We start from the raw sequence: 27,962 nt of genomic DNA on the forward strand, positions 1-27,962 counted from the left end.
TATGTGATGTAGACCAAAATAACATGAGCGGAATAATTTGGCCCAATAATTATCCACAGAAGAATGGACAACCCTTTCAGATTACGGTGCAGCTTCTGATTTACTATCTGGAAAGATCTCCTTTGGTAAGGTATTAATATATTAATACTGTACAATTCAATGGTTTTATTCATTCCCATACAGTATTGATTTAAATAAATATACATATAGGAATCTAACAATTTCATATATGACCGTTTGAAAATCTGGTATGTGGTATCTGCTAGTAGATCATCAGCTGTGGAAATAAAACTATATTTATAATAAAAGAGTTTCTTTCATTACATCGTAACTAATTGAATTATTATACATCTAAACGCATGGAAGTCGAATATACGGTAATGGCACTCACCAGCTCAGCTCACCACGGGATCTCAGTGCGTTCTGCCGGGAGTGCCGTACGATATGTTGGGCAAACACTTCCGAGACTTCACTGTTAACTGCTGCACTAATACAGTACTGTACACCGGTGGGACTGGCCAGCTCGATTATTTACCACAACAAACAACACGCCGAGTGAAGTATTCAACTTAAATATCATTACAATGACCAAGGTAGAGTTTATATTTCAACTATATTGTCATAGTTAACCGACAATGTAGAAGAACATATATTATGCAGCAGTGTAGTTAATAGTAAATATTTTAAGATCATGCAGTAAGTTTCAATGCAATCACAACTTGTGCGTTTTAGGAATCGTCTGTAATGTGATTTGTGTTTTCGGTTAAGTTTCTGGTAAATGTGCAGTTTCAGCCCCAACTACCGTTCAACCATAAATTAGCCGTTATCTAAACCTTTACCTTATGGTAAACGTGTAGATCAGCTGTTCCCAACCTCAGGTCGCAACCCAAACCAGTGTCGTCGTGTGGGGTGGCCTCAGTAGGGGTCCGACTAATTACCCAAATGTAGCCGCAATGATGTCAAATAATGGTCCTACATGAATAAATCGGACTGCTAATCACTTCTCGATTATTATTTGGTGTCACGAAGTCACAAAAAATTGGTAAATTTAATTTAATCTGAGTTGTGTTGTGTTAGGTTAGGTACATGCACTTGATCTATAAACTCAGATTAAATTAAGTTTACCAATTTTTTGTGACTTCGTGACACCAAATACTAGTCGAGGTTAGGTTAGGTTAGGTACATGCACTCGATTTATTAACTCAAATTAAATTACGTTTTCCATTTTTTTTTTTTACTTTGTGACACCAAATACTAGTCGAGAAGTGATTGGTAACCCGATTTATTCATGTAGGACCATTATTTGACTTCATTGCGGCTACATTTGGGTACATTTGGGTAATTAGTCGGACCCTAAGATAACGGCTACCACCAAAAGTTGTTTGTTGATTTCTTTGTTTTTGCTGTACTTATTGTTTTGATGTTTTAAGTATATTAAAAGGGTTAATATACAGGACTAACCCGCCGGGCTGCATAGCGCCGATGCGGCCATATCATCTCATGTCCAGAAATGCCTCAAATTACATCATATCATAGTTAGTTCTTTCTGTTTAATATACCGGGGAAGTTAGGTAAGCTTAGGTATTTTTGTTTGGTTTGGTTGGTTAGGTCTGTTCTTCGTAACCATAAATGTTAAGTAGCGTTTATTTTAAAGAATATCCGGTTTTTAACATATTTCCACAAACAAGAACAGTGCCCACTATAATATAGCAATGAAAATCCGGCGTTTTTATAATTGTTTTCAATCAGTTTCGCCCTTGGGTTAGTCCTATATATTTACCATTAAAAGAAACGACAACTTTCTATAATGATATTAGTATGTAGAATTTTTTTTTTACCGAATTCGGACAATTCCTTCTGGTTGTAGCCGTTATCTACACCTTTACTTAAATTGTAGTTTTTTCCATGGTATTTGATCTGATTCATTCGAATTTGACCTTCATATCCGTCGGAAATGAGTCTTTTGGAGTATCATCCCCCCCCCTTTAGAACCTGACCTAACCACCCAAAGAAACCCACCTAACCACCCAAAGAAACCCACCTAACCTTACCAAACATCTTGGCCGTCCCCGCCATATTAAATAAAGTACTTATTACAACAGATGACATGCGGTCACTATAGAATTGTTATTTTCTTATGTGAATTTACTATCTCAGTTAATATCCATTTGCGATGGAAGTATTAGGAAAAGTTGGGTAAATTTATAGTAAATCACTGGTCTTTCTCTCACTGTTATTAGTATGTATTTTGTAATGTTATGACATTTCTAAGATATTTGTCTTTGATATTTCCGCCGGAAATTAAGTATAACCGAGATATTAATTTTCCAATATTATTATACAGTACTGTATTTGGTCAGTCACAAGCATTGCCATGTGTTGTTTACATCTGGTGGAGAAGCTCTGACCTCCCCTCACCCAGTGCTCCTTACCTCCGTGTTGGCTTTTTAAGCGTCTACAGCGCACGTGCTGTGGGAGTTTCTTATTGGCTATTGTGAGAGGAGACTTATTATTGGGCAAGAGTTTTTTGTCTTAACCAATGAACAATGCGTGGGTGCGTCGGGAGCAGAGATTTGAATTTTCGGTAAATTTGCATTGTCACCCATGCACACGCAGGGCTACCAATGCGAGGAATGCCTCGGGGGTCTTTTTGAAACACTTCGTTGTAGTGTCAGTTTGTTTCGCACAGGAATTGTAGCGGTTGTTTTTTTACCAAGTGTACACCTTCCTCTTATCCAGCTTATTGGGTCTCAAGGTCTATTGAACCAATATTATTACCTGATCATTACTTTCTTTGTACTAGGGGTACACAAACTTTAGTAATTTTACTACATTATAATTTTCTCTCTTCATTGCTTTTGTTTCTGTTTGTCTCACATCTTTTTATGCTTCCTTTCACTTCTCTCTCCATGTGGTTAGTCAGTCATTTCATGCATTCCAATATTGGAGTGCCAGGAATGAGCAACTGTTTTTCATTTTGTTGTTAAACCACTATGCAAAAACATTGTACAATTGTGCCCTTCACCTTGGGCTCTAAAACAGTTTCCTGAGGGATAGTCATGATAAAATGTGTAGTGTTGTTCTGTTCTTTGAGTTATGCTGCCAACATATAGATAATTCCATTGACATGAGTACAGTACAATAATGGCATTCTAAAGGTTGGTGTCTTATCTTTGACACTTATCATGTTGTCAGAATCGCTGAGCAAAGGTTTTGAGGATGCAGGATGAGCTTTCATGCATTTTAAGTAGCTATGGAAACAATGACACCATATTCAAAGTGAACAATACTGTATTTTGTTAATTTATGAACATTCTAAAAAAAAAAGGATACTAATCACAAGCATTTTTGTCAGCTGTCAGGATGGTACTATGAGAAGCGGGAGTTACGGCACACTCCAAGCATTATTGCAGGCCTCAGCGTGGAGCAGGAAATACAATATCGGCGTGAAGGAGCCCGTTTTATTCTGCAGGTGGGAAACAAGATGGGTCTCCGCTATGAAACCATGGCAACAGGTGTTGTTTACTTCCACCGCTTCTACATGGTACATACGTTCCAGTCCTTCCCAAGACATGTAAGGATATGATGTGTTTGTTGACCCCTCCTTTGCTTAGCTGCTGTATGCATGTTTTACATTGTATGTTACATAGAGTTATTGGTGCACATAGAAAGAGAGGAAATTAAGGTTAGATAAAACCTGATGTGGATGATTCTTACGATGTTCTTGATGGGACTTAAGTTGCGATACATTTCTCATGACCACAATTTGTCACAGAGAGATCACACTTTGATAATACAGTAGTACTTGCTTGTGTAGAGGGTGTACAGGTCAGGCAGTCCCTGAGTTGAGAATGCCCGACTTATGAACACCCGCATTTATGAACGGGATGCCAGTGCACTGTACCCTCGTCAATTTGGATCTTTTTTAAAAAATAATTTAAACAATTTGAATTCGGAATGAATCTGAAATGATCTAACAGTTCTGAAAAGTTGAATTATTATTATGGGAATATATTATGAATTAGATTGTGATGAATTGATTTTAGGAATAGGATATGAATTTCGTTAAGAAACTGTACAATACTACATTTGGTGTGTAGCCGGGAAGAGGAGGCGATGGAGGAGGAGGGCAGAGCGAACAATTGACCTCCAGTGCTCGCCAACCTGCAATCCCTTTATAACAACGGTATATAATTTCACATAATTAAATTTCCCCCCAAAATCCTGCATACTATACAGTACTCGCATTCTCAGTCTCTTGTTTAAAAAGCGGTAACTGCTGATCGGTCCCACTGACCCACCCTCACTAATAATGTTGCCAGCACTCACTATCTCTCAAGTACCACTGTTTTCACTGCTCAAGATGGTTGGTGTTTACCACAGGATCTGTCTTGAGCACTTAGTAAATAATACTGTAGCATCTTTATCAGAATTTAATAAATATTATGCCCTGGTTTATTCACTGATCAGTTGTCTCAATGCAAAAGTAGCCAAATAGAGCCATCATGTTTCAACCCTCACCTCATCAGCTCACCCCTTGTCTCATCAGCTCACCTTGACGTATTACATTTACAGTAAAACCTCGATTAACCGCCGATCTCGGACCCCTAAAATAATTTTTTTTTTTTACGGGGATTAGCCCACCCGGGCACAGGTCACTGACCCACATCGGGGCCTAGGGGGCGAAAATGTAATAATAATAATAATAATAATAATAATAATAAAGAACCATAAAGAAATGCAAAAATGAAATAAAAATCAAAAGTGAGAAGCAATATATGTATGTTGTGTTGTCAATAGTACGAGAAATAATTGAGACCCTGCAATTGTGTGTAAATGAGGCAGAAAGTCAGATCAGCAACCTGGGACTTGGTCACAATTTTCGTGATGCCATATGTTCTTTGACTTTTCCTTTTTTTTCTTCACGGTTTCTGTGCTGGTTCATATTTATATACTAAAGTGGTTAATGTTTTAAAGCAAATGCTATTGAAATATGAATTGCAAATGAACAAAAATGAATAGAGGGACTTACTAAATGAGGTAGGTTAGGGATAGGTACTTTAAAAAGGTATGTTTTATTTCCGTCGACTTTATTTACTATTAACTGACCTTTTGGATTATCCTTCGGCCCCTTCCCCCCGTATGTGGGCGGTTAATCGAGGTTTTACTGTATTATTTACATTATTATTGTTGTATGTACATTTAGAAAATGTTTATATTAGCACAGTAGTTATAAATAAATTATTTTGTGGCAGCTTAGTAAGGCGCAAAAACCGAACAGAAGACGGATGAATAATCAAACACAAAAAATGGGAAATTGTCGAATAATGTCAAAATATTCTGAATGGTTAATTCGGATTTTTATGTGATTCTAGTGACCCAGAGCCTCTTTTGTGTTGAATTAACACATCTGGAAAAAGTAAAAAAAATTATATTACGGTACTTTCATTATTTTACACGGGTCTCGCATTAGCGATTATTGCTTACAGGTTTGATTGAAATATGATCATAGTTATAGCTTACACGGAAAGCCATGGGTAGCACGGGTTGTGGTACAGGTAAACCTCGATAAATGATGGGGTTAGGTTCTTGTAAAACCCATCCCTATGTGATTTATCATAGATTGGGATTATAATAACATGGGGTTCAATGAAATACTTTCCCAGCCAGTTCCCAAACACACATGCATCACCGACAAAAAAATCCTACATTCATAAAATCAATAGAAAACAATTAAGCAACACTCAACACATCATGAAGAACAAGTCTTATCATCATCACATGTCCCCTTTGAGAGGGCAAACAGAGGCAAAGCACAACAGAAAATATCACTTCACAGTCACAGTTCAATCTAAATGTTAGTGCTGTCCTCTCACTACAAGTACTCCCCTACGAACATTCAACTTAGAAAATTTCAGAGATACAAACATCACTGAGGGGGTTATCTGCCAGAACAGGTGTTTAATGTAGATGAGACTGGATTATATTGATAATTCAAGATAAAACATACATACATAACCTATGCGGAGAAGAGTGAGCCGGGTTTTTAGGTTGTATTGTAAGGTGTGGCTGTATTAAACATCCGCTATATTTAATTTTTTTTACAATATGTTCGATATGTACAAGAGTAAAGTTGGACTTACAAACAATTGGATTTACGAACAAGCTTCAGGAGTGTAACTTGTTTGTAATTAGAGGAACACCTGTATAAGGACATAAAACACTGATGGTAAATACAATGTACATTCCCCTTCACTAGTGCATTTACAGGGGCTTGTCATATGAACATTCCACAAATCATTATCTTTGACATATTTGTTTAATTTGTCAAATGTAAACACACACAGGGCTGCCACACTGCACAAAACCTGACGAGCTCCTGTAATTGCACTAGTGAAGGGGATTGTACATATTGCCAACAATACTGAATGATAATTGTGCAGCTATGCGATGACGGACAGATGTGATCAACAAAGAACCAAGTGCACATTTGTAGTACATGGGTTGGCCGTGTGGTGGCGAGTGGGTAGATATTTCTGCAGCTGACAAGTGCAGCGAGAGATGCTTTCCCTACGGAGGAGCATAAGGTTAAATATTGTTTCCTTATAAAATGTCACTGACTGTAGAAAAATATAATTTACATTGATGGAATCCTTGCTAGACAGTGATTACCTTGAGTATATACAACCCATAGTTTACACCAGAGAAAAAAAATCCAACCAAGGGATATCAATGGATATCGTTAAAGCAAAATTTTTCTTTTAGCGTATATAGAGAGATACAGTACTGTAGTCTTAATTCATGGCCATCGTTAAAGCAAAATACCGATGAACGGTGCATCGTTTATTGAGGTTTCCCTGAGTAGTGCTAATTTTTTGCCTATTTGCTGATCTTTTGCCTATTTAGCCCCAAATATAGCAAATTTAGTCATTTTAGTGATTGGACATTGTAAGTGCATTCTGTAAGTGATATGGTTAAACCTCTATTAACATGTCCTCATCTATGATAATTCATGTTAATGATGCTGATATATTAAGACCACTCTCCTATTTCCGGGTATCGATGACTTTCTCAAACCCGGAAAAATCCCTTTTCCCGGAATAATTTCCTGTTACAGTACTACTGGGAAAAGTTTCCGAGAGAGTAAACTATGCATCTTGTACAGGCAGATACTAGCCCACATCCCCAAAATGTTTCTGGGTGCTGGGAAAGTTTTCTAGTCTAAACTACTGGAGTCTGTAAAAGCAGTTGTAATTAAGTTAGGAACTCCATTTTTTACGAAATTAATCCTGTATAGTTAATCAGAAAGTTTGTTTAAATATATTTAAAAAACTAAAAATCTATATTATATGGATGTGCAAGGTGCCTCGTGAATGAAGTTTTGTGTTACAGTGAAGACTGGTATTTTCCACTCACACGGAGCTGTGAAAGATTAGTTGGTCTCGTATTACTGGCCTTCTGATGCAATGTTAGGTCATCCATTGTTGGGTGGGGGGATTAGTGGGTCTCATAACCTGAAGCTGTCTTGAATAAAGACAAAAGCTAAGGTACAGAGCATTTATGAGGCGCGAGGCTCCTACCAAAAAAGTGTATAAACTTTTATTCACAGTATCTGCTCTAATTGTGTTTGAGAAATGAATTTGATACCCTTGCATGTACATAATAATTATGATTTTTTTTTACCTATGAGATGTACAGCATTATATATGAAGGGTACAGGTATAAATATTTGTCTCAAAACTTGTGAAGAATGCATGTCCTGAGACCTTTCTTACGACCCACCTCACTCCTCCACATCTAAGTTACATGCAAACACCATCTTACATGCATATTGTGAAAAAGTAAAAGAAATAATTGTCCAAAGGGCAAACACATAAAGGGAATATATATTTCTTTGCACACGAGTTAGCTGGCTCCTTGGGGGAGTGGTAAGATGTCTCAGCGGTTGGTGGAGGTGGGGGAGCGTTGCTAGGGATTCAGCGGAGGTAGCTACAGGAGGAAAATGCACAAAAGTTTTTCCAATATACTCCCTGCTAAAATAGGGGTGCATCTTATATGCCATAAAATATGGTACAGGTTGTACCTCTCTAGTCCGGCATTCTGTGGTCCGGAACGATTTTAGTTTGCCCAATAGCAGCTACATGGCGTTGGCGGAGTGGCGGTTGGAAATCAAAGTTTGTTTACATCCGGCAGTTCGGCTCTCTCTCTGTTTGTCGATACAGAGTACAACATTTAACCCTTCAATATGTCTTCAAAGAGACCACGAAGCAGTGAAAGTGGTGCTAGTGCTTCCAAGCGTAAGCACAAGTCACGATCTATCCAGGAAAAGGTTGAACTGTTGCAAAAATTAGATAAAGGTGCATCGGTACGGAGCTTGTGTGAGAAGTATTACTTTCTCTTATTTATTAATTCCTATCTTATGTTTTTATGCTTTATGTAGGGTGTTTCGAGGGTGAATTTCCATGGAACCGGCACCGGTCAGGTCCCGAGGTTGCCGGACTAGAGAGGTACAACCTGTACAGTATTTATTTTTTTGCACAGTGTATATGGGAGGCTAGGGGGATTGTCCATTATATCGAGGGTTTACTGTATTGACGAATCCTGCATAGCGGCAGGCTGAGATTTGGGCATGTGAACAGTGGAAGGTAGGACAGCCGAGAATAACATGGGGAGAGGTTGTAAGAAATGACTTTAGAGCTAGGAACTTGTCAAGAGAGAGTGCAAGAGACCAGGCAGCATGAAGAGCTACCATCAGGTATTCATGGCTAACCTATGCAAGCATGAAAAATAGCTGTAAAAGGATGGTGATGATGATAATGATAGTGTGTCAAAACAGTACTGTACAGTACAATAGTGTTTTTTAGGAAATTTTTCTCGTGAGAAAATTGTCATTGTGATTTTCAATAGGTAACTGCTTGTTGCTGCCTGTTTCTTGCTGGCAAAGTGGAGGAAACACCCAAGAAGTGTCGAGACATCATGAAGACTGCCAAAAGTTTGATGGATGAAGTAACCTGGGCCGAGTTTGGCACAGATCCACGTGAAGAGGTAAGTTGATCTCGTGAGGTGGCCTTAGTAAATGCTCTGTTGGGTAAGCCTTGGATAAGTTTATATTAAATAAACATATTGATTGAATAAATTACCGTATTTTACAGCATACAGTAATATCCCCGTTAGTTGGAACAATTGGTGCAGAGCACTTCTAGGTTGAGACTTCCAGGTAACCAGACGACTTTCTCAAATCCGGAAAAATTCCTTAGCCCCGGAATCTTTTCCAGTTACTGGGAAAAAATTTTGAGTGTCGAAACTAGACATATTGCACAGGCAGACACTAGCCAACATCCCCAGAACATTTCTGGGTGTTGGGGATTTTTTCCTCGAGTCTAAACTACCAGAGTCCATAAATGCAGCTCTAATTAAGTTAGAAACTCCATTTCTTTACTATAGAAATCCACAATAGTTTAACTAAAAGTTTGGTTAAATAAATATATTTAAAAACTAAAAATCTATATGATACTGGCATAAATGAAGCTGTTTGTTACAGCAAAGACTGGTATTTTCCACTCCCATGGAACTGTGGGGGATTAGTGGGTCTCATGTATCTGACCTGATGCAATGTCAGGTGGAGGTAGGGTGAGGGATTAGTGGTCTCATATTACTGACCTTCTGATGGAATGTCAGGTTACCCTTTCTTGGGTGGGGGATTAGTGGGTCTCATGACCTGAAGATGTCTTGAATACAGATGAAAGCTAAAGTATTTTTAGGGAGATTGTGATAAGTATAAGACCTATAAATGAGCAAAGTTGTATCCCTTCAACATTATGTTCCATAACATTTTAAAATATGGAGTGAGAAAGTAGAAAGGTGTGGCTGATTAGAGAGATGCACCAGTGTCACCAAGCGCTCCTCAACAGTTGATATTTAACTCGCCACCACGCAGTCACAACAAGACCCTCACTGGATGCTTGTTGTTTTAATTCCCGTGTTGGGTGTGTGTGTGTCAGGAACACTCCACAACACCACCCACACACACCGTTCAATACCACCCACACACACCTTTCAATACCACACACACCCCCTCCAATACCACACACACCCACCCTCCAATACCACACGCACACACCCTCCAATACCACACGCACACACCCTCCAATGCCACACGCACACATACTATCCAGCATTGTGTGAGACACAATGCATTGCCTCATTACCACTGTACAGTGGTCCCTCGATTAACGAACATAATTGGTTCCACAGAGTCGTTCGTTAACCGAAAATTTCGTTAACTGAATATTATTTCAATGGGATATTGGGTAATTGGATCCAACTCACAGAAAAAGTACATACAAAGTTCTGTATACCGGTAATAGAATTAACAAAACATTAAATATAATCTAAATACATTACTGTACTGCACAGTACAGCAACTCCCCGACTTACAACCTACTCGACTTACGTCCACCCGCACTTACGACCTACCTCGGTCGTACCAAAATTTGGTCAAATTACGTATTTTCGAGTTACAAAGTCAGTACAGACAAAATTTTCATCTGTAATTCACTTTAAAATGGCTGGCAAGCTTAAAAGTGAGTGTTTTGTGGTGCTGAGAAGAAAAAGGGACCCACATTTTTTATTTTCTATGTGTTATTTAAGCATTTCCGACTTATGACCATTTCGACTTACGACCTGGATGTCGGTACAAAACCCCGTTGTAAGTCGGGGAGCAGCTGTATACTGTATAATAATACATAAAAAACAATAGAATACTGTACTATATTTTAACTTATTTTGAGGTGTGTATGTTGTATTCCTGGCAGCTTTGTTTACATATCAAACAGCGGATTGTAGAGGCATTCGATGATGACATGCCAAATTCTTTACAGAATGCATTGGCTCTAATGCCTTCTTCATGTTTCATAATAATTTCTGCACTGTTTATTATCAATATGTGAACTAAATTTCAGAATGACCAATAATTTTAATGTAAAAATGCAAAAATATTCAGGAGACCAACAAACTGGATGTTCACTCCACTGTAAACAAAGTTAAACTGAGAAGCATTGGTGGGTGATTCGATCAGCTGATTGGCACACTAAAACTGTTCTCTGTACTGTATATATTATCAATATGTTAACTAAATTAGAATGACCAATAATTTTAATATAAAAAATGCAAAAATTTTTATGAGCACAACTTTCTTAATATTTACTCCACTGGAAACGAATGCAAACATAGAACCAATTTCTGCATTGGCGGACTAGCCGATCAGCTGATGCGCACAACAAAGCGTGTTTCTCGTAAGGCTTTCGTTAATCAAATTGAAAATCCTTATGGGAGCTAATTCGTTAACCAAAATTTTGTTAATTGGACCGTTCGTTAATCGAGGGACCACTGTATATCATTTTTTATGCTCTTATATTTTTCAGGTGATGACACTGGAGAGAATCTTGCTGCAGACAATTAAATTTGATTTTATTGTAGAACATCCCTACACTTATCTTCTCAAGTATGCAAAATGTCTCAAAGGTTAGTACAGTATTGTGCCTCACCACTGTGAATGACCTATAAATAACTCTTGATAGGGGTATAACAGTAGAAATTACCAGGAAGGACCCAACAGAGTATGAAGAAATACCTTCACATATGCTCACATTTTTATTAAAAAAAAAGCAGTAGGCAAAGTGAATCACTAGTCTCCACACTGGGTCACAATGTTTGATATTAATTCAGTTTGCATTAATGTAAATAATGAATAACAGCTTCAGCGTTTAGGGGTCATATGATACGTTCTAAGCCGGCATGATACTGCTTTATGAACCTGTGTGACTAAAGAAGACTTTTAATGTATGTTTGTGGACCAAATATGCAGTGTTGTGTTAACTCAGTTATGTACAAAAATTTCTGTGTTTTGAGAGAGAAATCTCCTCAAGACACCCAAAATGTTATTAATATGACCACACACACACACAATTGTGTATAGACATACACAGGTTCCAAAATACAGCCTTGTGCTAACTTTGGAGCCTTAGTATAAGTTCTTTAGTTATGAAACTTGGTACTGTAGTGTAATGAAGCAGACATTTCTATAATTCGTACTAATGAAACATAATGGTGTAATGAAGCAGACTGTTCTCTAATTAACACTAATGAAGCAAACTCATAGATTTTTGAAGAACAAGGATTTTATTTACAAAAATTCGCTGTTAGGAGAAAACATTTTCCCACACATTTATTTCCAGTCTAACCTCTGAAATTTGGAGTGCTTGGGACCAGGGCCTTTCTGATTTTGTATTTTAGTGAATTTTGGAGGTTTTGAAAAACAATAAAAAAATAATGTGTATTGTGTACTGTACAGTACAGTATTATAAATAAAATCAAGTAAACAGTTGTTTATGTTTCATATCGGTGGCTGATGGTGAGGCACCAGTAGTGTTATTTTTCTTAGTGGGAGCGAGAATGAGGGTATAATATGGCAAATTATAGTGAACTCTATACCTTGTCAGCAAGAGACAATACAGTACAGTTTGTTATATCAAACAAATCAGATGGCTGGCAGGATCTTGCGAGTGGCGAGATTGTCAACTACTGTACAGAACTTATGACCACTAAATTAAGGATATGGCCCGTAAATTTGACTTTACAGAAATGGGGCAAATTTTCAACATCAAAAATGTGACACTGTACATTTTATTTATTTATTTATTTTTTAATTATAATTTTGTGTGTTTGGATTTCATACATTGTTTGCTACATTGAAACCGTGCTGCCTGGCACTCTTTACATCTGTCAATGCATTAAGAGTTCTGGTTAGTTAAATTCAAGTCTTTTGTGTATTATTATTATGTTATATCATAAAATAATCAATACGCCTAATACAGTACAAGTACTGTACAAAAATATGTTTAAAAAGGTTTATTTGGATAAATAAGTGTGGTTTTATTACTTGTTATGGGCGAAAAAATTTCTGTGCGATTTGAATTTTGGAATTAGGGTTTTGAGGTATCATATGTTTCGAGTTTTGGAGGTTCCAAACTTTAGAATTCCGAGTTTCTGAGGTTCAACTGTACTAGCGAAAATTCCAAACGTATGAGAAAAAATGTATATGCTTAAATGATTCAGATTTCTTACAACCAGTATGTACTGTATACTTATTTCATTGCTCTCTTCCACCCACAATATTAAGTTTACAAATAAACTTTCAATGTGGGATCAGTCTTCTGCAATCAGTAAATAACTTGCTCCTCAAACTCAGTTGAGGACAAGTAGATTCGTCACTCACACCACCACACACAATCACTGAGCCAGTTATATGATTGTCCAATTTCTGTTCAGTTACATACTCACATGCAATATGTGGAAACTTGAATAAAAGAAAATTAAGCATTCTTAATTTCATATGCTAATTATGTACAATAAAGGTATAGAGTTATACGAGATACTGTGGAATTTGGATATGAAGAAATGTTTGGAGGAGGTATGGATATTACCAGTAATGCATGAGGGTTGATCAGTAGAGCATTAGCTGACAGCTAGGATGCTGGCTGATGGATCTACGCCTCGGTTCTGACATTTTTCTCCAATGGCTTTAGATACAGTCATTTCTGTTACAATGCGTGTTCTGTCAACGCGAATTGGTTATAACACGATTGATGAATAGAAGAACGATATTTGTAAAATGCGAACGCGTGTTGGCTGTAACGCGATTCCACTCGAACGTTTTAAGTGTACTGTCGCTTGGCATGGGGTTATGCAGTGTTTACAGTTCACTTTCGACATCACTTGCTCAATTGATTCATGTGTTTTGTTTGTGAAGTGTTATTTGATAGGGACTCGATAAATTTCATCCTTTTTTTTTTCAAATTTAGCTGTTCCCATAAATACTGTATGAAAAAATAAATAAAGATAATGTTTCGCAGTGCGAACTAATAGCGTTTTACACCCACTCTCTCTCTTTCCATGACACAATCAGTTGAAACACGTGGGTTGTTTTGAAGCGTCCTCGGTGATTTTTGCTTACTATTTCTCCAATTTTTTGGTATTAACTGTGAATATGGAAAAGAAGAATATCTCCAAGAAGCGTTCTAGTAATCGCATTCCCGGTGTTGATTGTAAAAGAAAGGCTATAACACTTGAAGAGAAGCTTGATGTTATCCACCTCAGAATCACCTTTCTCCCCCATCAAGTTATATTCATATTTTTTCAAGGTAAAGTGTTACATTTACTGTATCATTTCATTATTAGATATGAATGTAACATTTATTTGGACTGTGCTATCCTTTGTGTTAGGCTAACTACTAAATTTTTTCGATTTCGAGTAATCTGCATCTTACCCTGTTTTCTCCATAAACCCTGTTTTTTCTATTGCGCAAATTTCCACAACGCGAGGTTTTACAAGAACATAACTATCGCATTGTAGCAAAACTGACTGTATTGCTTTTCAGACATTTGAAGCCAGCCTACAGTAAATCATAGTGCCGTGGAATTTATATTTCCCTATAGACTGTCCTTGGTCCAGGTTTTGTAGAATTTCCACCTTTACTTTTTACATGTATTATTTATCTCCTAGTGCAGTACAATACTGTACTGCATGTTGTTTTTAGTTTAAATAACATAATAAACTGACCAGGCCCAGTACAGGAAGCTCCGAGATATCTGTGTCAGCACCTCACTATCTAACAATGCTGTGACCCCCCCCCCCAAGTTTTAAGCTTCAGATTTTGTTACAAGTGGTAAATTGAAATAGGATCCCCCCCCCCAGTAACTTCACACTTTCATAAACTAGATCTTTGTAAGTCGGGGATTACCTTTATTTAAGCAACATCTCAGACAGCTTTGATGCCTCTGTACATAAGGTAAGAGCTACAGGATCACAATGAAGTTTAGCCACCCACTTTATTTCATCTTAAGATTAGCAATCCTAATGCTAACCTAACTTAAACCTGGCTTAACCTAATAACCTAATAAACCCTGCCAGATAATGTTAGGGTGGCAAATCTCAAGGTGAAATAGGCTGGGTTGGCTAGTCATCATGTTGTATTAGCCCCTTAGTTTTTATATACAGGCAGTCCCTGACTTACGACAGGGTTAGGGACCCAAATCCAGGTCGAAAGTCGAAAATGCGAAAATAATACATAGAAAATCTAAAATGGGTCTTTTTTTTTTCTCAGCACCACAAAACTCTCACTTTTAAGCTTGCCCGCCATTTTAAAGGGAATTACAAACGAAAATTTTGTCAGTACACAGCGCAATCACTAACGTCGGGACTCGAAAATATGTACAGTAATACCCCGCTTTATGCGGTTCTCGTTTACGCGTTTCTACATTTACGCGGTACCCTGCCAGAACCGGAATTCCCACTTTACGCTGTGCATCTACTCATATACACGGGTGAAGTATAATTTTTTTTTAGCTCATAAAATTCATACAAATTACCCAGCCAGAATATAATTTACATTGCTGGAATTCTTACAATATGATGGTCATTTTTAATAGAAACATCATAGATTTTGCATTAGACATACAAATTTTAGATCAAATGTAAGAATTTTGTTTACTCAGAGCAAATATGTTATCTTTTGTGCAAAATATGTGACGTTTATATTCAAAATATTCCTGGTCTTGCAAAGAATCCAGCAATGTCAATTATATTATCCTAACTTTAGTCTGAGGTATTATTTATTACTAAAAATGTAAATATACTGTTTTAACCCTAACATTTCTCTGGTAGGGAGGGAGGGAGGGACCCAGTGAGCGTGGGAAGAGGGGGGAGCCTGAGGTGGGGTATTTTGATTGACAGATAGTGTTTGGGTGAAGTATATTTTTTTTATTTGCTGAAGATATTTGTTGAAGCTCATAAAATTCATACAAATTACCCGGCCAGAATATAATTTACATTGCTGGAATTCTTACAATATGATGATCATTTTGAATATACACATCATAGATTTTGCATTAGACATACAAATTTTAAATCTAATGTAAGAATTTTGTTTACTCCGAGCAAATATGTTACCTTTTGTGCAAAATATATGACGTGTATATTCAAAATATTCCTGGTCTTGCAAGGAATCCAGAAATGTCAATTATATTATCCTAACTTTAGTTTGAGGTATTATTTATTACTATACCTTAAAATCTAGTGTTTTCACCCAAACATCTCTCAGAGAGGGAGGAGCCAGCGAGCGTGGGAAGAGGGGGGGGAGGGGGCGGGAGTTGAGTCCTTTATTTGAATGGACATTAACCTGGCAACTGTATTTCTCTTAAATATTAATTGTGTGTGCATACCATCATAAAATTAAGATGTTATTTTTACTACAACATAGGTATTGTGTTGGAAAAAGTGGAGTTTGGGAGTCGGCCCAGTCTCCATTTCAATTAATCCCATATGTTCTGTTGTTCCATTTACGCGTTTCTTGTTTTTCGCGGACCTCTGCGGGTTCAATTGACCGCATAAATCGGGGTATTACTGCAATTTGAAAAAAAAAATTGGTACGACTTCGGCGGTCGTATGTCCAGGTGGTCGTATGTCCAGGTGGTCGTAAGTCGAGTAGGTCGTAAGTCAAGGAGTACCTGTATATGTGGGGTAGTACATTAATTTTTTATAACTGTCACCCCTTGTAACTTTCCACTAGCTATGAGGTTATGAGGTACATGTTCAGAGCACCTGATAAGGTGTACCCACGGGAAGTCGCGTCACTTGGTGCTGAGCTAAGGATTAAGTAACCGACTTTAGGCCACCTATTGCGGTCACTAGTTTGATAACCCGGACGAGAGGAAGACGTTATTTAGAGCCATCGATGATGGTTCCGTCTTCCCTCGAAGGAGGACGTCGAATATATTTCCGTTCTCCCTTCAGGGTCTCTAATCATTCTCACCCAAATTCTCACACCGCCAGGACTTACTTAACAGAGCTATTTAAGATAGCCTCCATCCTCATTTAACACTCACAGCTACAGTGATTAAGTTACTGTGATAATCCTTTTTGAAGGTGTACATAGAACTCTTTTTATAATAAACAAACAAAAGGAACATATTGTATTTCACTACAGGAGATCCAATAAACTTTAATCTGAATTTTAGTATGTCTAGAATATAAGGTAACATGCTTCACAAGTGATTGTTACAAGTGGTGACAACCCAGGAAGGTTGTTACATAAGCTTCATAAGTAGTTGTTATAAACAAGTAACAGTCATCTCAACAGATACACAGTTGGTAAAGGTAGAGATATTATGTTCTCCCCATTACTGTGTTATACTGTTACTTTGTAACTAAGAAGTATTTGTTACAATGTGATTAGAGCTACAGTCACCAGTATTGCCTATTATTATTATTGCCTACATTTTTCTAATTTATTTATTTATTTGTTTTTACAGGAGACAAAAAGAAATTGCCCAACATGGTACAGATGGCATGGACATTTGTTAATGACAGGTATGTTGCATGCTTTATGTTATTCGTGTAAATGGCTGCACTTTCCTTTAATTAAAATGACCATTGTTTAAGGCAGGCATGGGGAACCTTTCTTCAGTCCTGGGCCGCATTACGGTTCAGGTATTTTTTGCAGGTCAACCCACCAAAATTTATATCCTACCTAACCCAAAAGTAATGTTAATACAGTGGTCCCTCAGTTAACGAACTCAAATCGTTCCAGAGGGTCGCTTGTTAACCAAAAATTTCGTTAACCGAAACCATTGTTTCAATGGGATATTGGGCAATTGGTTCCAGCTCGCAGAAAAGTATATACAAAGTAAAGCCAAAAAGTCAGAAACACTCCTAAAATTCCCCTAAATTGCCCTTAAATCACTATATATATCGTACATATACACTAGAACTCTTAAATCACTTCTGTAATGTGATACAGGTGATTAATTTTATCTCGTGCAAAATATATGACGTTTATATTCATATTATTCGCTGTCTTGCAACGATTCCAACAATACAAATTATATTCTCCTAACTTTAGTCTGAGATATTATATATGATTAAAACTGTAAGCCTAGTGCTTTTCCCCAAACATTTCTCAGGAAGGTGGGGGGGGGAGGGAGCCAGTGAGCGTGGGAAGAGGTGGGGGGAGTTGAGTTGTACTTTGACAGTTAGGGGGAAGGTCTGGTAAAGTATTTAATTTATTTATTTATGTTGCTAATAAAATTGTTTATAAATAACTGGCCAGAATATAATTTACATTGCTGGAATTCTTATAAGATAGTGATTAATTTGAATATAAACAAGTTATAATTTGCATTAGACATACAAATTTTAGATCTAATTTAAGAATTTTATTAGAGAGCAAAAATTTTATCTTTTGTGCAAAATATACAACGTTTATATTCAAATTATTCGCTGTCTTGCAACGATTCCAGCAATACAAATTATATTCTAACTTTAGTCTGAGATATTATATATGATTAAAACTGTAAGCCTAGTGCTTTTCCCCAAACTTTTTTGGAAGGTGGGGGTAGGGAGGGAGGGGTGACAGTGACATGTTTGACAGTTGGCGCTTGTGGTGTGAAGTATTTAATTGTTAATTAATGTCCTTTAGATTGAGTTTTTGTTTTTTGCATATAAAATTTAATAGAAGTGACCGGGGTGAATTTAATTTGCATTGCTGGAATTTTTATAATATAGTGATTAATTTGAATATAAACATGCCATACAGTGGTCTCTCGGTTAATGAGCACAATTCGTTCCAGAAGGTTGCTTGTTAACCGAAACCATTGTTTCAATGGGTTTTTGGGTAATTGGTCCCAGCTCACCGAAAATTACATACAAACTAAAAATAAATGCAGTAAAGTACACTTACTTTGAGGTGTGCATGTAGAAGGCTCCTAGTTGATGATGATGGGAATTAGAATGGGGGTGGAGGAGAAGGGAGAAGAGAAGGCAGTGGGGGTGGAAGAGAAGTCACCCCATGGCGCCATTTCACCCATAAAATTTTAGTTCACTTGGTGTAATTCAAAATTATTTTCTTTAAATCAACACCGATCTGCGCTATATATTATCAATATGTAAAATATATTTCAAAATGACCAATAGTTTCACTGGAAACACATGAAAAAAAGCATTTATGTTGAAGTCTCAAACAAGATGTTCCTTCCTCTGAACTGGTAAACAAACTGACACCAAGCTTGGTGTGTTGAGTGGCTGTTTGGCGCACAAAAAACTAGTTTCCTGTACTTAAATTATGTTCAGTAATTGTTAAAATGACGAACAAATTTAATATAAAACTTTTAAAATTATTGAATAGTACAACCTTCTTGATATTTACTAAAATGGTAAGGAATTTAAGCCCTAAAACCGATTACTGTATTGGCGGACTAATACTACAGCTGGTGGGCAACCAAATGCAGGCGAAAACATGTTGGGAAAATTTCGCAAGGAATTCGTTAACCGAGGGTTTGCTCGTTAACCGAAGTGAAGAATCTTGTGGAAAGTAATTCGTTAACTGAGGTGCTCGTTAACCGAGGGATCACTGTAATTTGCACTAGACAAAAATTTTAGTAATCATTTTGTACATTATTCTGATTACATGTACAGTTCAGCTTTGCCCTTAGCACAGTGTGTGCATGTAAATGAGTTTCAATAAATGAATAAAGTTATATATATGAGCCAAAAATAGTTGAAAAACTTTATGTAGACAGAGCTTGGATGGCTAAATTTTAGAATGACCAGCTGATGTTCAAAACAAACGTGATTTTCGTAAGGATTTCGTAAATCAAATTTTTTCGTAACCGAATTGAAGAGTCTTATGGAAGGTAATTCGTTAACCGAAATTTCGTTAACTGAGGCGTTCGTTAGCCGAGGGACCACTGTATTCTATTAGTACGGACAGTGAAACAGTTTATCGTCATGTCCACCTTACAATATTTTCAGTTTATAATTACAGTCTTTTTCCCTTTTATGAAACAAACTCACCATAATAATTTTTTAAGTACAGTCATGCGCCGGTTAACGTCCAACCGAACAACGTCCGAATGCATATATGTCCGTGCCCCCCCCACCCCACCCCACCCCACCCCAAGGAAAAAAAAACACATCACTTCTGTGACGCCTGCTGGACCACCACTTCACGACCCCCTGACGGAGACACGATGATCCTCCCCATACTGGCCAGATATTATGTGTTAAAGGAATATCCTTCCTTCCTTAGGCATTTGCCTCCAGGTGTAATATTAACCTACATCTATTGAGGATAAAATCTTTCACCTACAAATTGACAATAACACATTTGCTGTAATCTAATCAGACATATCTAGTTGCCTCAATTGGGGTTGCAATTTCAAATTCTGTGTCATTACTAAGGAATAACGAAGTCTCTGGTGCACTGCACTCTAAGATTAAGAGAAAACGGATGACTCAGGTGTCCTGAAGTGAGAGAAAACGGACTCCTATGACGGGGCTCTCAAATAAAGAGAGACATAGCTACATGTTTTGTGGACTACACACTGTACAGTATTGACGTATCCTTTTCATCACTTTGTAATAAACCTAGTCATGCCTATGTGTGTTTATGATATTTACCATAACATAATATATATATATATATTTAGTGGGTCTAAATGGTCGTAAAATGGGAAACTTGGGGTTGGGTGCCTGGAACCAATTAGAATAAATCCCATAGGTTTCTGTAATTTCGGACAGCGTCCATTTCGGTTAACATCACGTTTCCAAGAACGTATCTAGGACGTTAACCGACGCACGACTGTACAGTAAAACGTTAATGTTTCTTGGCATTTAACAGAAGGTGAGTGAAGCAGTCTGTGAATACTTTGAATTTTCCTAGTAACATGTCAATGTTAATCTTGGTGCATGAAGAACTACAATAACACAACCTATAAGCACTTCTATTAATTTTACAGGCATGAAGGATAAGGTACTATGGAGAGAGACAGTCTGTCAGCCAGGAAGAGACCTTTACCTTTGACCCGTACGCAGGGCAGATCCATGATTATCACAAGGGGGGGGGGGAACATGGCAAGCAAAGTGAGCCCACCCATTTTGTGGGGGAGGTGTAAGCACCCCAGAAATTTGTTTGAAATCTGACCAATATCAAGGGCATTTTGAAGCCATGTGAATTTGAAATATAGGAGGTATTCTGAGGTCAACAGTAATTAATTTTTACAATACAAAAATACCTGAGTACAATACTGTATTAAAGAAAAGGGATTGGAATTTTCTGATGAAAAGGGGGGTTCTGGACCCCCAGGACTCCCCTGGATCTGCCCTTGCGTGTGACCCACTTGGACTTACTCAACCTCAGTTAATGCCCAAGTGACCCACTGCCACTTAGCAGTTAATCCATCAAACATACCGCGCCAAATTTGGCCCATAAACTCACACAAGTTAAAATGTTTATCTTGTTGATTATTTATACAGTATTACCCCGCCTAACGCGGTTTCACTTAACGCGTTTTATCATATACGCGGTGCCTCGCCAGAGCTGAACTTTCACTTAACACGGATTTTTTCCACATATACGCGGTGAGTGTCCGGCTCGAGATGCTATTTTTAGATTTGCCCCACCCTGCCTGACTGCCTGTTTTAGCTCATAAAATTCATACAAATTACCCGGCCAGAATATAATTTACATTGCTGGAATTCTTATAATTTGGTGATCATTTTGAATATAAACATCATATTTTTGCATTAGACATACAAATTTTAGATAAAAAATTTTCTCAAATTAACTATGTTATCTTTTGTGCAAAATTTATGACATTTATATTCAAAATATTCCTGGTCTTACAAGGAATCCAGCAATGTCAATTATATTATCCTAACTTTAGTTTGAGGTATTATTTATTAAAATTTAGTGGTTATCCCACACATCTCCTTGGGACGGTTGGTGGGGGGTGGGGGGGAGGGAGGGAGGGAGGGACCGACCGACCATCTGTTACCCTGTGAAGAATTATTATTTTTTTTTATTAACTGAAGATATTTGTTTTAGCTCATAAAATTCATACAAATTACCCGGTCTGAATATAATTTACATTGCTGGAATTCTTATAATTTGATGATTCTTTTGAATATAAACATCATATTTTTGCATTAGACATACAAATTTTAGATAAAAATTTTTCTCAAATTAACTATGTTATCTTTTGTGCAAAATATATGACATTTATATTCAAAATATTCCTGGTCTTACAAGGAATCCAGCAATGTCAATTATATTATCCTAACTTTAATCTGAGGTATTATTTAATACTAAATGTTAAAAACCCTGGAAGGGAGGATTGGTGGGGGGTGGGGGGGAGGGTTGGGACTGACCGCGCGGTTGGAAGAGGGGGGGAGGCAAGGTTGAGTCCATTATTTGAATGGACATTAACTTGGCGACTGTATTTCTCTATTTCTCTTAAGTATTAATTGTGTGCATGTACCATCATAAAATTAAGATGTTATTTTTACTACAACATAGGTATGTGCCTTCAAAAAGTGGAGTTTGGGGGTCGGGCCAGTTTCTATTGGAATTAATCCCATATGTTCTGTTGTTCACTTAACGCGGATTTCACTTAACGCGGGACCCTCTGGGTTCAATTGACCGCGTTAAGTGGGGTACAACTGTACAGTCATGCGCCGGTTAACGTCCAAGATAAGTTCTTGGAAACGTGACGTTAACCGAAATGGACGTTGTCCGATCATCACATAAACTTTGTATTTATACTTATGTGTATGTGGAATACTATATACGTACATATACACTTTTACTCTTAAATCAGTACTGTAATGTGATACAGGTGATTAATTTTTATCTCTTGTGCAAAATACATGACGTTTATATTAAAATTATTCACTGTTTTACAAGGATTCCAGCAACGCCGGGCAGATGGGGGAGAGGGTGGGAGCGAGTGAGCGAGGGGGCGTGGGGGGAGGGGAGCGGTTTGACAGTTGGCACAGGCCCAGGTCTAACGCTGTATATTTATCAGTTCTTCAGTGACTAAGCTTCTCTCCTATAAAAAGCCAGTGAAATGACCTGGGTGAATATAATTTACATTGCTGGGATTCTTATAAGATGTTGATTTATTTAAATATAAACAACCTATAATTCGCACTAGACAGCAATTTTAGTACCGTAATTAAATTAGTACATGTGCACTCCAGCTTTGCACTAAAGTCATTTACAGTATTTAGTTTACGTTTCTTTTAGTATGGTGTGTGCATGTAAATGGATGAAAATAAATGAAGAAAATACAGTTGAAAAACTTTATACAGTATTATAAAATGTACTACAGTATTGTACACTAATGTACTAAAAGTTTTATCTCAAGCAAAATATATGATGTTTATATTCAAATTAATCTCTGTCTTGCAAGGATTTCAGCAATACAAATTATATTATCCTAACTTTAGTCTCAGATATTATATAAAATAAACACCTTAAAGTTAAAATTATCATCAATCTTTTGTCTGGGAACACAAGGAGGGAGGTAGCCAGGGAGCGTGGGAAGAGGGGGGAGCAGGGGGGAAGCGGGAGGTGAGGTGACAGAGTGTCTGGTGTTTGTTTATTTATTTGAGATATGATTTGACAGTTGGCGCTGAAGGCCTGCCTGTTTATTTATCATTCCTTAAGAGTGACTAAGCTCTTCTCATAATTTGCCACCCAAATGACCTGGGTGAATATAACTTACATTGCTGGGATTCTTGTAAGATAGTGATTTATTTGAATACCTGTGTAAACAATCTATATTTGCAATAGACATAACAATTTTAGTACATGTACAGTACAGGTTTGCACTTAGGTCCATTGTTAACCGAGGGACCACTGTATTGCAGTGTACTTGTACTGTACAATATTGACTAAATTCACTAGATAACATACACAACTAATGGTTGGTAAAACTTTTCAAGTAAGTGAGTGTCAAGTTTGTCAGTATGAGTGGCACGTGTGAGTGCTTGTGTCCCCCATCATAGGAGTCCGTTTTCTCTCGCTCAGGACGCCTGAGTCCTCCGTTTTCTCTCTTAATCTTAGAGAGCACCAGAGACTTCGTTATTCCTTAGTAATGATACAGAATTTGAAATTGCACCCCCAATTGCAACTGGGGTTGCAATTGTTGAGGCAACTAGGTATGTCTGATTACAGCAAATGTGTTATTGTCAATTTGTAGGTGAAAGATTTTATCCTCAATAGATGTAGGTTAACATTACACATGGAGGCAAATGCTTAAAAAAAGCCTAAGGAAGGAAACATATTCCTTTAACAAATAATATCTGGCCAGTATGGGGAGGATCATCCTGTCTCCGTCAGGGGGTTGTGGAGTGGTGGCCCAACAGGCGTCACAGAAGTTTTTTGGGGGGGGGGGGGCTTAAGGGTTAATTAGGGCTACAGTGCAATTCCTTTTACATGAACTCATTGGGACCAATGATGGCTCGGATACCTGGACGTGCCAGCAAGAACATCGAATTAACGTTAGGTTAAAATTCAGTTTTGTGATAGCTTGACTCACTGGGAAAGGGAAAACTGGGGATGAGGTGGCCTGTGAGATGGCATGTTGCCACTGTTACATGTAATGAAACTAAAAAAGTTGTGGCATAATGTTATGACCCTCAGGTAGATCGTTACATAAACACAAATCACTGAAATCTTTCAAATATATCAGTATTATTTGTTAGGTTATTAATCCCCAGTTCCCCCCCAACAAAGGTCAAGTTAACAGGTCTAAACCTAAACAAGTCAATAAATATATGAAAATATAATAACTTATTCACACCACCACATATGTACACAAAATAAAATAAATAACAATAATAACATGTTGTTTGGAAGTGGCTGAGTAAGGACTGAAGGTCCATCAAGTTCACACACGATCAATATCAAGCAATATCAAAACTCAATAGTTAAATGTCAACAGACTCCACCTCTCTTCCGCCACAGTACTGACGTATCATAGCCGGATTGGCCAATACATAAGCTTTACCTAAATGACCTTACTGACATTAGTTCCACGATTACATGAGAGACAACTGTTGCATTAATAAATACACAAAGTGATAATGTGGTAAAACAAATTTAATACGTAAATGTGGGTTCAGTCGGTGTGGGCGAGTAGTGAGCGAAGCTGCCCGAGCCACTCACACACACCATCCAAACCAACGTATTTTATACCCAGAACAGAAACTTATGGTGGATACTCATAACAAATAATCATTACAATTCCCTAATATGGCTTAGAAATAAAGAAAATAGAATATAAATCTTTAAATTAAGAAAAATCAAGAGTATGGATGTGTGGGAAGTGAATGTATGTGTGGACTGGTGGAGGCAGTGAGCTGTAACCGTGTTGTCGACTCGCCACTCACCTGGTCAGTGCTTCCTCCCCCGATGTGACACACCACGTGTGTGTGTGTGTCGGTGCTGCCCGCGGCCATGGTCTCTTGACCATGGAGACAGCTGCCAGCCTGGTTTGTCGGGCTTTCCCTTTCCTCATTTTCCCCTCCCCATCTGGATTTGTCAACAGTACATACAGTGTAAAGATTGACGATCAACCCACAAGTGATATACAAAAGTGACAATTTCAGTTCGAAAGAAAGAAAAAACTGCTAAGAGTGACAATCAGTGCTTAGCGTCAATGTTGACCTTACCGGACCACACACACCCAGTCTGCCATATACTCACCACCACCAACACTGGATGAAAAGCCAAGAAAGACTCCAAACTATATCAGGAGAGAAATGAGGACTCCCTACTCCACCCAAGTGAGGAATTATGAATTCCTATCTACATCACATGAGGAACAAGAACCATCTCCAGCACCCTGTGTGAGCTGAAGGACCTACCCCGACCACGTGCTGGATCTGCAGCTGTAGTGAGGGAGTGGATTAGCACCCAGGTACAACGCAATGGCCATCCAGACAGTGGGCGCCAACATCAGGTCACAAGAATGTTTACAAGACCAGCTCAAACAGTACTAGGTCTAAAGTTAATCCATATGTTGACTCTTTGTTTATTATATTGTTGTTTTGAAAGCTTTTGTCACTCAAGTGAACCACTCCCCGATTTCACCAAATGTAATCTATCATCTCTGTTCATTGTATATTTTCAGCCTTCGGGCTGCCATGTTATCTTAATAAACCTTTGATTATTATTATTATCATACATACACACACATGTGTCTTGGAGTCAGCTCAGCTGGGTGAGGAAAGAAGGATGTACTATAATGGGTTATACTAGTGTGACCGACATCCACAGAGAAACGGTCTTCACCGTGGGCAAGACGAGTGTTATGAACCCAAGGCCTTGCCGGCGGTACACAGGATACCAATTCCACCGAACACCATGCCCGTTAAAGTACCTGTAAAAGAGTGTGTGTGAAGTACCATTGCGGCGAAGAGAAAGGGAAGAAAGATTATCAACTAAAGGAGGAGAGTTAATAAGACAAAATGCCTTTGATTCCACCCTATCTAACAGTAGAACAGAAGAAGAGCCACCTCAGATATGAGAGCAGTACTGCAAGTTAGGACGAAACAACTGCTCGGGAGTGAAGTAGCTATGGCATCTGTACAGCATTCCCAGCTTTTGGGAGGCAGCTTTAGCAATGTTGAAGATGTGTCTGGTTACACTTGGTATATTAGGGTTATATAATGTCAAGGCAGCTTGCAGTACAGTACTAACCTTTCATCATGACTGTATGGTACCATGGCAGTAGGACTGTTGAGGGTACGGACAGACCAATTTGAAAGCACAATTATTGTAACTGATAGAAAAATGATTTGGGGAAATGTTGATAATGTATAGAGTGACAGTATTATTTATCAGCTATGGTTGTGATGAGTGCTGGACATGTGTGAGCCTTTGGTAGTGTGAGCTTGGGGTAGTGTGAGGTGAGTTGCAGGTACAAGACTATACAAGGAGCCAACTGAGGTGATGTTGCCAGGCATTGCATGCAGTCCCCGGATTAAGTACAAGTTCCGTTCCTACGGACGTTCTTAAGTTGAAAATGTATGTAGGTTGAAACACATACCATATATGCATACCGTACTTACAGAACAGTGTTTAAAATCCCACTATATAAAAGTCTTAAGTCCTTATATACATCTGAAATCTCTTAATTAAAGAGAAAAGAAGATTGACAATATACAGAAAATGAAAGTAAACAATAAGTCATCAGGTAAAGGTAGTTGGTAGTTGGCAGCTGTCAAACAGGGAAGTACTACTGTCTGGGAAGATATTGGAAGCATAATGTATTGTCTAATGTGTCTGGGTGGGCTAATTCCCATTAAAAAAAGAAACCCTTAATTTAAAGTTTAACTTTATGGGACCTCGTTCGTATCGGTGGATGTTCATAAGTCAGACGTATGTAACCTGGGAACTCCCTGTACAAACTTACACATAGCACCTGTTAGCTGCCAACACCCTGGTTAGGGCAAGCCGAAGCTGTTCTAGGCCTATCCGTAACCATGGTGCGTTGCGAGGCATGAGTGAGCCTTACGGGCAGTACATACTGCTGTAACATATACCATTGTGATATGAGTCGTTTAAAAACCATAGAGGAATCAGTTGGATATTTGTGCCTTTGTTGCTATAATTTATATTTAAATACTGTACCGTATATTTTTTTTTTCAGCCTGTGCACAACACTATGCCTACAGTGGGAACCAGAAATCATAGCCATTGCTCTTATGTATCTGGCAGGAAAATTAAGCAAGTTTGAAGTAACTGATTGGAACGGAAGAACTCCTAAGCACCAGCGATGGTGGGACATGTATGTTGAAGGTATCTCAATGGAACTACTAGAAGGTATGAAATGAAGATTGTTTCTCCATCATTTATGAACATTGGTGTTTTGTTGATTTTCCTTTTTAATTATATCATGTGCATTTGAGTTTTTTTTTTTTTTGCTAAATGTTTTATACCTGAACACTCGAGTTGTTATTCCCAACCTCGCTTATTCGCAAATGAAAAATTATGATACCCTACAGTAATATTTTAAACTGAGTGGGCTAACTACAGCTTTGATTTTCGAACACAAGG

At 37.8% G+C, this 27,962-nt stretch overlaps 1 protein-coding gene across 3 annotated transcripts; it reads left to right on the top strand.

Annotated features, from left to right (window-relative positions):
• Positions 1 to 441: 441 nt before the first annotated feature.
• LOC121874505 (cyclin-K-like) lies at positions 442 to 27,728 on the top strand (the record flags this gene model as incomplete). Of its 3 annotated transcripts, none has more annotated exon segments than XM_042378660.1 (6): positions 442 to 593; positions 3,414 to 3,574; positions 8,908 to 9,045; positions 11,424 to 11,523; positions 17,371 to 17,428; positions 27,556 to 27,728. In XM_042378660.1, coding segments are annotated over 5 exon segments (559 nt in total), but the record flags the coding sequence as incomplete, so codon positions are not given.
• Positions 27,729 to 27,962: the final 234 nt, after the last annotated feature.

The sequence above is a fragment of the Homarus americanus genome, unplaced genomic scaffold (genome assembly GCF_018991925.1).
Source record: "Homarus americanus isolate GMGI-L3 unplaced genomic scaffold, GMGI_Hamer_2.0 scaffold11794, whole genome shotgun sequence".
NCBI lineage: Eukaryota > Metazoa > Arthropoda > Malacostraca > Decapoda > Nephropidae > Homarus > Homarus americanus.